General features: G+C 40.1%; 1 protein-coding gene across 1 annotated transcript; it reads right to left on the bottom strand.

Moving 5' to 3' along the window:
- Window positions 1-1,364: 1,364 nt before the first annotated feature.
- On the bottom strand, window positions 1,365-11,130 carry LOC111963194 (BSD domain-containing protein 1). Its single transcript, XM_023986484.2, has 11 exons — window positions 11,040-11,130; window positions 10,333-10,396; window positions 9,972-10,088; window positions 9,198-9,365; window positions 7,877-7,931; window positions 7,388-7,503; window positions 4,892-4,960; window positions 3,403-3,487; window positions 2,732-3,277; window positions 2,080-2,183; window positions 1,365-1,962 (listed from the first exon to the last, which is right to left on the bottom strand). The coding sequence occupies exons 1-11, from the start codon at window positions 11,048-11,050 to the stop codon at window positions 1,933-1,935; spliced, it is 1,365 nt and encodes a 454-aa protein (XP_023842252.1). The 5' UTR covers window positions 11,051-11,130; the 3' UTR covers window positions 1,365-1,932.
- Between the last annotated feature and the right edge of the window lie 452 nt (window positions 11,131-11,582).

Here is an 11,582-nt window from a genome sequence, read left to right as displayed (position 1 = left end):
TATGATTAATATGCTAGTTGCTTAGGGTTTACTGATGTACTTACCTTTTTTACACGGTAATCAAACTTTATATTTTCCCGCGAAAGGAAATTAAACTTTCATCCTCAAACTGTCAACCTTCCATGTGGTGCGTAAAACCAGAATGATAACACCTGTCTAACTGACGACGTTACCTTGGCAAGGCGTGTGCCAACATAATGGCAAAGATGCTGCCCTGAACGTTCAGCTCTTGATGAGTTCACATTTCAGTAGCAATCATTTTGTAGAAACCCAGCGAAAGCTGGGAGTCAAACTCCACTTTAGCTTTTTTTTCTACAAGTGTGCCTATTAGGAACATTATCTTTTTTGGAAATCCAACTCACATTGACTATTCATTTACATGATACTCATTTTAATGACAATGATCATTTGAAAAATAGAGGAAAATATAATTGCCTAAAATTAACAGCTTTAAACGTATTGTTTAAAGTGCAAATATATGTATTAACATGAAATACATAGATAACTTGAGACATGCAACATATTAATCAATTCATTATAAACAGGTAATTCCTTTAGTAACTACAAGCTAGTAAGCGACCTTACAACTTAAAACAGTACACCTGCTGTACAACAGTTTGCATAAGTGATTGCACTGACATGCAAAACAATGCTCAGATAAATAACATTCACATGAAAAGCAGTAATTGTAGAGATCTATACACTAAATCTTTATGCTTTGAGTCTTGGCCACGGTTTACACTGATCAAGACAATTATGACAATAAAATAGCAGAATAGTATGAAGCGATACTACAGAATGAAGCTAGTCTATACTGTATTGTTAAATAAATCAATCAAAGCCCTCATTTCCTCTTGGCTCTCTGCAACTCCATACTCAGAGCTATTGTGCAGTCTATATGTCCATACTAAGCAGGCTGTGGGATCTCATTAATTATTTTACATCAGAAATAACATGACAACAGGCCATACCTCCTCAGACATCCAAGCCCAATACTCTGGCACCATGACACCTGAAACATTTTGCAGGCTCTTTATTGCATCATTTTCATATTCTCTTTTGACGATTGACAATAAATGAGACCCTTACCCATCCAGAATAATATTAGACGTGGACTGATCGAATAATAGATTATTGTAGCAGAGACAGGAAATAAAGCGGAAACGTGGCCCCTGGAGGTCACAGAAGAGCTGATATGTTCATGTCAATTACTTAGCAGGGCAGGGGTGAAAACAGACAGAATGGCAAATGCACAACTCAGATCTGTGACAAAACGTTTGAATATCTTGTCCACACTATCGCTTGTCTGTCAAGGTCATATGTATCTAGGGTTGGGAGTGAATCCAAAATGAATGCTCTCTATAAAGGCCAAAATATTATATATTCACTTGAATATTCACTTGCATAAGATAGACAAGTTAGTAAATCACTTGAGGGGGAAAAAAATATATATAAAAAAAGTTTAAATCAATATATTCACCATTCAATAAATCACACGAAGAATTTAATCTCATGAAAGGTGATAAGCAGCGTTACAGTTTTATGGCTATTCTTCAGCCTAAAGTGAAGTAATAATTCCCACCACTCAGAACTTTCAAGAAGTTCACTAGCAACAATTTACATGTACTTAATGGCATTTCAGAAGATAGAGGGAGAGCAGCAGCTTTCAAGAAATAACCAAAAAGACTGAGTAAATCAGCATTGAAACCTATATGCACAAACTGACAGCTGATGGTGCCTTTGCTCTAACCTTATTGTCTTGGATTGCCATTGCTATGCTAGCCTTCAGCAACATGGTCCAAACCAAAGGGACATTCCCCTACGAACAAACGTGACACGGTGACGGCATGGACAGAGGTAAAACACGTTAAGCATGGTTCGTCTGCCGAGAACTGGCTTTAATGGCGGGATAGAAACAGTACGCCACAGCAATCAGTTCCAGTTCTCCCAGTTCTCCTCCAGCTGAAAAATAAAACAGTTCATTTAGTTCAACATAATTGAACTAACTAGGCATGTTCTTTTTTGTTACAGTTTGGGGTTAGAAGAAATGCAACAGGAACATTTGTATTTATTGCCCACCTCTCCTGTAGCCTCAACTCTAGAGAGCACCATCTGGACCTCGTCTTCTGTCATGTCCAGGTCAAAGTCCTTCTCCCAGTCCTCACTGACATCTGTGCTGGACCCTGCAGGGGTCAGGGTGAAGCACAGGGTCAGATGGGACCACTTAACACTCTTCTAGAATACTATTCTTGCACTGGCTCTATGCACACTCACTGAACTTTACCCACACATACTACACTGACACTCCAACACACACACACATGCATATTGATGACACACACACACACGGCTATTCTGTTTATCCTGATTGCCTAGTCACTTTTACTCCTACCTACATGTAAATATTACCTCAACTACATCGTACCCCTACACATTGACTCTGTATCAGAACTTCTTATATATTCCCTGGTTGTTGTTGTTTTATTGTGTTACCGTTTCCATTTTTTCCCCTTCTTATTTACTAATTATAACTGTTTTCTTACTTTTAACTGTGCATTGTTGGGAAAGGGCTCATATGTAAGCATTTCATGGTAAAGTCTACACCTGTTGTATTCGGCGCATGTGCCAAATAAAAATGTGTTTGATTTTGATTTGATGAACAGCTTAGACCCTATTCAATCAAACCCTGTTACCACAGTCACACCAATAACTGAATAGAATGTCCTTTTACCTTTCTTGCCATTGTTTGAAGGTGTAGACTTCCCACTGTCAGAGTTGAGCTCAAACACCCTCAGGTCCTGGGGCCCCTCTGTCTCTGGTCTGATGGTGGTAGCTGGGGCCTGAACTGTGGTAGCTGGTGCCTGGACTGTGGTAGCTGGGGCCTGGACGGTGGTAGCTGGGGCCTGGACTGTTATTCTCTCAGCTGTAGCCTTCTCTGTGGGCTCAGGCTGGGCTGGGGCCTCTAACTGAACCCTCTTCTCCTCCTCCTGCTGCCCCTCTGGCTCTCTCTCCTCCAGGCTGGACTTGTTGAATTTCTGGGACAGCTCCACGACTACAGGCTGTGGCCTGGCTGGTCTCACCTCCACCTGGGTGGGCAGGCTGCCGCTGTCGCTGCTCAGGGAGAGGGGAGAGGAGCGCTCCCCGCTTGGAGACGGGATGGGGCTGAGTGGGGTCGTCGCCATTGTGACTGGTGTAAGTGGGGACAGCTGGGTAGTAGGGTCGTCCAATGGGGGCGTGAAGTCCAGGCGAGATGAAGACGTGGCGCCAAGGAAGTCATCTGGGGTAGAAATAAGGGAGAAAACAGTGAGTCGCGAGACAGACCTGTACTAGTCTGACTGACTTCTTTCAGGTCACATCTCACAGAAGACATTTCCCCATTGTGAAATTCCCTATCCAACATACCTTCATCCTCCTCCTCCCAGCCCAGAGCCTCTGTGTGGGTAGTTTGCTCTGCTCTCTGCTTCAAGGCCACTCGCCTGGCCTCCTCCTGGTGGTCAGTCACATTAGTAACCCATCAGCAGAACACTACCAGCTTGTTAGTGTGTCTATTTATCGGATAAGGTGATGATATGAAGTGGTGATGATGATATGAAATTCTCTAATAAACATAGCTTACCTGTGAAATAGTTGCACCGAATACATTGTCTGATACCTCCATTTTGTCAGCATGCAGCACACAAAATATCATAAAAACAGTGTACTTTCCAGAAAGGGAGAGAGAGGATTGTAATGAGCTTTGGAAGAGGGGACCTGGGCTTTGTTAGGACACACGGGAAAGCGTCCGAATCAAAATCAAATACTGGGAGATTTGGTTCTGGGTGCCAAGATTAGTTTTCCAAGGGTCTACTATGCTACCAAAGCTCTGAGGTAGAGCCCTGCACAGGCATTAATTGTAAGCCAAACCCCTACCCATGCACGCTACGTTCAACCCTTACCCTACCCAGGCCCGATTCACTCTGCCAAATAGAAGGCCCTCTCGGCCCGAAATCAGAAATAACTTCCTCCGTTAGTAAATCCATTAGCTGCTCACGGAGCTCTGAGTATCCATAGCAACGGCCCTGCTTGGGCTGCTCTGCTCACTGACGAGACAGAGAGCAGTTAGCTGTTCGCTACTATTCGTCACTCTAAACTGACAACACTCAAGGAATATTATTATTTTCTGTGAAATAATCTCTCCTGTTTTATATTTGATGAGGTTGAAGCACTTCTGACAATGTTATGATCTTAGTCAGATATCACTGTACTGCGCAGCACAAGCAAATGGCTCAGCTTCAAAATGTTAGTGATTCATTTATTTGTATTTTATTTAACCTTCATTTAACTAGGCAAGTCGGTTAAAAACAAATTCTTATTTACAATGACGGCCTACCCCGACCAAACCCTAACTCGGACGAAGCTGGACCAATTCTGCGCCGCACAACGGCCAGTTGTGATACAGCCTGGAATCAAACCAGGGTCTGTAGTGACGCCTCTATTACTGAGATGCAGTGCCTTTCTGCCCCTGAGCAAGGCAGTTAACCCACTGTTCCCCGGGCAGAGGGGTTGGGTTAAATGCAGAAGACACATTTCAGTTGAATACATTCAGTTGAACAACTGACTAGGTAACCCCCTTTGCCTTTCCATTTAAACCGCTGCGCCACTCGGGAGCCTCTAAATCCTCTTTCGTGATACCCAAGCCCTGCCCGTACCCTAGTTATTGATGAAAAAACAGCCACTATCCGGCCCTAACCCTACGTATAATATCGGGCTCTACTCTGAGGTAGGTGATCTACAACTGGCCAGCAGGGGCGCAGTTTACATTCTAACATGTGATTCTGATAAAAGTGGGTGCATGATGGTTCATGAGAGCTATACATGCCAGTAACAAAACAAAAAAAAGTGAGTGAATTACCTGGTCCAACTGAAAGACTTTGTAGAAATACCGCTGCCAGAATTCAGAATGAGCTACAGCTGCTGGCACCTATGGATGAAAATACTTACTCTTACACAACGTACAGAGCATTTAAAAAAGTTATTAACTTCTATCTAACTTCTAGGAAATAAGGTCTGAACAAGTAGGGTTGGGCGATGTCAACCTTTGTCCTATCGTGATTATGTACTCATAAAACATTGTGATGTATGCTGTTATTGACCAACAAAAAAATAAACAAATATAAAACATGACTAAAGATAACGCTGAAAGCCTGGGAAGACGCTAAGTGCAGGCAAATCTTTTCTAATATTCCTTTCTGGTGGAGTTTCAGCATGGAACAGGTGTGTGTGTGTGTGACTCGTGCACATGATGGAGCAAAGTGACAGTCAACTGAAGATGAACGGGCTGTCTTACTGCAGTAAGAGTTAGGTTATAAATCATTGGGTGGATAAGAAATCCAAGGCTTAAAAACAAAGGTGTCCATGTATGCCGATGACTCAAGTTTTATATTAAGTCTGCAAGCTAGATCCCTGCAATGTCTCATTGAAGATCTAGATAATTTTTCTGGACTCTGGACTAAAACCTAATTATGATAAGTGTACAATATATATTTTTTAAATATAACTTTTACATTACCCTGCAGTTTACCAATAAAATGGGCTGACGGTGAAGTAGACATAGTTGGTATGCATATCACAAAATATATAAATGAGCTCTCTACAATGAATTTCAACACTTTTAACACTGCTGCTACTTACTGTTTATTATCTATGCATAGTCACTTTACGACTACCTACAAATACAAATTACCTAAACTAACCTGTACCCCCGCACACTGACTCGGGACCGGTAACCCTGTATATAGCCTTGTTATTGTTATTTTATTGTGTTCATTTTTTGTTTACTTTAGTTTATTTAGTAAATATTTTCTTAAATCTATTTATTGAACTGCATTGTTGGTTAAGGGCTTGTAAGTAAGCATTTCAGAGTAAGGTCTACACCTGTTGTATTTGGCGGAGGTGACAAATAAAATCTGATATGACTTCATGCTTCTCAGCTAAAATTATTGTACAGAATTCTTGGCACCAACAAAATGTTGAATATTGGGAGCATATAGTCATCGCAGCTCAGCAGATTTTTTTGTGAGGATACAGAATCAATAGACCATTTGTTTTGGTATTGCCCTCAGGTAGCCTGTTTCTGGTCTCAGGTTCAGGAATGGCTGAAAATGCATAACATTAACCTAAAATTTACCCTAGAAATAGAATTGTTGGGAGAACTGGTCAGTCAATTACTAATACTTTCATTGAAATTATTTATCTTTAACTCACAATTTGTGGATTCTATTCAATTAGATAGATTCAAATTGTATGTTAAACATCACAGCACAGTTGAAAGATATATGGTGCATAGAAATCCGAAGAGGATGGCCAGCAGAGATAGGTGGGATGGGCTGAGGGAAGCTGAGGGTTGGGATGTGGAATTGGAGACAAGTGGGAGTGGAGTTGCTGGGCGGGGGATAGAACAACAGACAAAGATAAAAAATAAAGTCAAAATAAAACAACAAAAAGTATGTTTGAATGACACTGGGTGGGCAATGTTTTTACATCTAATGCTTGTTTGCCTAAGGCTGATGCCGTGCAGGTGTTTGTACTCGTGTACACATGCATATACACACACTCTCATTCAAATGCACACACATGCACAGACACACATGTAAATAGTGCCATAAATGGTTGCTGGTTGGGGTCCCCGTTTTTGACCTTGTGGGAGACCTGTCGACGTGCTTTGTGAAGGGCGTTGACCCTGGTTGCTTCTGTGGGCCCCGCACAGATCATTTCTTTCTTAATAAGCTTAAACTTTTCATTCCATTTTTTATAGTCCATTGATATTGTTTGTTCTCTCTCATTATTAGTCCACTGGCTACCTAATGTTTTTACACTATTCAAACAACTTTGAGATGGAACTCTGTCAGATTACTTAATTGTTTGATCGAGAAAGCTTGCATGCATAAAACGATGAAAGCGTACTACCCCAAAGTCATATTCATAATGAATGGCGAGACAAGGCTACCCTATGTTTTTGAAAACAGCTAAACACAATATAGTTAAGGTGTCCGTTATAAATGTTTTATAGATTTAGGCTGTAAGGCCCACGCGTCTGACAAAGTGAGAGAAACAATTCTTTCTGACTGGACATTTTGCAAAGCTTTGGTGAAATTCCTCACTCTGTCTAGCCTACATTCCTTTCTTGCATTCTGAAGGCCTATATAGCATAGGCTATTTATTGAATTACTCGGATGGTCATTCATGCGCTGCCCGACTCCGTTAGGCCTACTGCGCGGCACCAGTCAGGTTCCAATAGGATAAACCATTGTCTGTCACATCACGATGTTGACACCATTGACAACGGCTGTCAATCATTATTGATAAATTAACATATTGTAATTTGGCCCAACCCTATTAGAAAGTGTACCATTCTGGTGTAAAGGGCCCTGATAGAGGGGGTGTTGACCAGGAGGTCAGAGATCTCTCCTTTCCTCTCCTCCAGGCTGAAGCTGGAGAGCCACGCATCAAAATGCTCTAGGGAACCTGGGACAGAACACAGAACACACAATTAAAAACACAAATACAATATTTTCATGACCGTTTAACAACTGCATGAAAATAAGTGGCATAGAAGTCCAAACTACCCATGTCTTGTCCTGCCAAGTTATTTGCATTCATTGTAATAGGAGTTGATTTTGACCATGATTTATAAAGTATTGGAGTGCAGCTGAGGACATTTAGGGTAGAGTAGAATGAGTAATTATATGGTCTTAAGTCCCTTTGTCATTGCCATGCTGATGGCTTTTTTATGTTTTGAGGGAATGAAGCCGGGTTAGTGACGTTACATGGCACATGACCTTTTTCTTTAATGAGAATAGTGAAGACAGATAGAAAAGAAGCATGTGTACTGCCTCACCATCAGGCTCATTGCAGTATGTAGCAGGGTCAGCCTGCAGACTGTAGAGACGAGCCTAGGGAACAAAACACACACTGTAACTCAAATGATCATGTGACATAACATGTGTTCTGATATCTAGTATTGCAACAAAAAGAGACCATATTTTGTTTGTTTAGTATATTGATAACGTTATGCTAATGCTAACAATAGCCTAATATATTCAATATGCTGTAAACTATTGTCTTTTAACAGTTACATATCAATATATACACTACCGTTCAAAAGTTTGGGGTCACTTAGAAATGTCCTTGTTATTGAAAGAAAAGCACATTTTTTGTCAATTAAAATAACATCAAGTTGATCCGAAATACAGTGTAGACATTGTTAATGTTGTAAATCACTATTGTAGTTGAAAACGGCAGATTTTTTATGGAATATCTACATAGGCGTATAAAGGCCCATTATCAGCAACCATCACTCCAGTGTTCCAATGGCACGTTGTGTTAGCTAATCCAAGTTCATCATTTTAAAAGGCTTATTAATCATTAGAAAACCCTTTTGCAATTATGTTAGCACAGCTGAAAACTGTAGTTCTGATTAAAGAAGCAATAAAACTGGCCTTCTTTAGACTAATTGAGTATCTGGAGCATCAGCATTTGTGCATTCGATTATAGGCTCAAAATGTCCAGAGAATTTCGGATCAATTTGATGTTATTTTAATGGACAAAAAAATGTGCTTTTCTTTCAAAAACAAGGACATTTCTAAGTGAGCCCAAACCTTTGAACGGTAGTGTATATATAAATTCCATATGTGTTATTTCATAGTAGTTTTAAGGTCTTCACTATTATTCCACAATGTAGAAAATAGTAAAAATAAAGAAAAACCCTGGAATGAGTAGGTGTGTCCAAACTTTTGACTGGTACTGTGTGTGTGTGTGTGTGTGTGTGTGTGTGTGTGTGTGTGTGTGTGTGTGTGTGTGTGTGTGTGTGTGTGTGTGTGTGTGTAGAGAGAGAGTGAGAGAAAGAGAGTGTGATTAGATTTTTATATTTTGATATAAAAATACATTTTGATTTCTTTGATTTGCGTATTTTAGGGCTAAAGCTAAATCCTGTGGATTAACCATCCTCTACTCTGGAGCTCAGTAACACTTCTAAACCTGACCACTCTTACATGTTTGAACAGATTGGGGAAAAATTATAACACATGATGTTAACATATCATTTCTGAGAAACATTCTGGTATATTAGCAGTAAATGTAAAACAGCATGGCATCTAGTCCTTAATTTTTTTAATCACACTGTCATAGTGATAAGCTGAACACAGTATTAACATACTCACCTTGGTGCTGTCATACACCTCTGTGGTGCCTGCTGGAGTTGCCACTAGCGTGATGACATCACAGTCGATAGTCATGTCTTGGGGAGGAGCGAGGGTGTCTGTTATCACTCCTAAGAAACTGGACAGGCTCTTCTTCACCTTCTCTGTGGTATCAGAGGAGCCCTCCACCTGAAACAAAGTGGGACAGGTGACATACCACAGTCAGGACGTATGCCTATAAATAACCAAGTGGTAATTCATATGAACTTATCTAATATGGGTCACTATGACCTATAGCTAACAAAATGGCTACACAGCCTGAGTTGACCCTTGTATTTATTTGTTGCATTGTCTCTGCACTCACAGGGCCCTACACACGCCAACACTCACTCCATCATTTGCTCACACACATATACATTTATACTGACTCTACACACACCAACTCACATACAATCATCATATACACTGCTGCTACTCTGTTTACCATATCTTCTGATGCTTGGTCACCTTACCCCTATATATATATATATATATATCTACCTCTGTCACTCCAGTATCCCTGCACATTATAAATATGGTACTGGAACTGACCCTGTATATAGTATGTTTGTTTACTTTCTCATGTTCTAGTTATTTCTATTTCTCGTGTGGTTCTGCTCTACCTTATGTTACCTTTAGTGTTACATTTTTATTGATTACTGCATTGTTGGGTTTAGAACTAGCAAGAAAGACATTTCACTTTACTTATGCACGTGACATTAAAACATGAAACTAGTAAAGAACCAAATGGCCTACCGCTAGTTTGCTTCTAACGGCACTTGCTGTGGCCACGATGGAACACGCAGCGTCATGTTGCACCACGTTGGAGAACTCTGTCAGGTCACGCTTTATAAATTCATATGCCTCTGATGACTGCAAAAACAATAAAATGTTGGAGTTACATTGACAAGTGCAAACAGAGTACAGTAATATGTCTGCCTTATCAGTGTACTTGGATGTCACAAGGATATTGATTTTCACCTTGTTTTATAATGAGTCATATTGAAGACATTAAATTAGCCTTTTTGATGCACAGAACATAACACAATAGTTTGCGGCTCATTATGATACTGGAGAGATCATCTGGGGATCCGTGCAGGCTAGCATGGATGTCTACCTTATCTTTGACGGCCTGGAAGCTTTGTTGAAGCCAGCCTCCCCACCAACCTTCACAGCTTTCTCTGAAGTAAAGAGACATAGTGATGACAGAGTATTAAAACGTGATCAACAGGTACTAATGGTGAAACGCATAGCTTACATTTTAGCTATATAACTATTTAGCTAGGCCATTAACGACCAGGTCAGGCAGGATGACAGTGCGCATACACTCTGGTATGATGGCGCCGACAGAGATGTTCGGCTCGCTTCGCGTTCTTAGGAAACTATGCAGTATTTGATAACAATCTAGCCAATTTAGCTGAATTGCTAACCAACACCAGTGAATTTGCATTAGCTGTTAGCTTGCTAGCTAGATAGCGAACAAAGCTACGGTGGAAACCATGGAACTGTATTTGTCCAATCACTGTTAATATTTACAAAACACTATTAATACGTCTTTCTCCGCGATTTGACAGCAAACAGTTTGCTAGCCACTGCCAGCTAGCCATTGAGCTAAACAGCTGGTGCAATATTTTTGGTAAACAAAACCCGATTGGCTCGAGAACAGACAAAGCAACTGATTGCATCCTTTTGAAATAGATGAATGTGGCAATAGCTAAATATGAAGGGAGGAATATATTACATGAAAGAAAAACATGCTGAGAGTGGGATATATTACGATGGTTAATTTATAAAACAAAAACTATTTTGCGACTTCACACTCACCCTTCAGCCATCTTCAGACCATGACATCACCAATATTTACTGAACTCTGACCCCATTGAATGAGGAAGAAGCTTGTAAAAGGCAGTTTTTCAATTTGTATCTGCTTCTAGTAAATACAGATTTAGGATAGATAGCTGATGTAAAATATATTGTTATTATTTTCAAAATTAATTCTGTTAGCTATTAGCTAGCTACGCTGTTGGGCATTTCTTTAGGACTACGGTATCTGCAAAGGATCAAGCTTCGTGTTATTGCTGGTGCAATAACTTTATGAAAACTAAATCTAACATTGCGTTCAAATTCTCCTTATAAATGTATCATAATTGAACACCAACCTTGCACCCACTTGTATTTATTATCAAGTCCAGCTAAAGTGAAAGTTATCAAAAGATTTCAGAATAAGCTTTTAGGGCTGAGCCAGTTGTTATAGGTTTGCATATTTGGCTAATTATGCCCTTTCAAAGTTTGTATCACACATTTTAATGGGATGCACATTATGTAATTACTTTTTAAAAGGTTTCTGAAAATGTTCATGGTCTATAG

Source organism: Salvelinus sp. IW2-2015, linkage group LG4q.2 (genome assembly GCF_002910315.2).
Source record: "Salvelinus sp. IW2-2015 linkage group LG4q.2, ASM291031v2, whole genome shotgun sequence".
In the NCBI taxonomy this organism is placed as follows: domain Eukaryota; kingdom Metazoa; phylum Chordata; class Actinopteri; order Salmoniformes; family Salmonidae; genus Salvelinus; species Salvelinus sp. IW2-2015.
The sequence above is the reverse complement of the archived record's forward strand: the minus strand, read 5'-3'. Positions and strand labels throughout refer to the sequence as shown.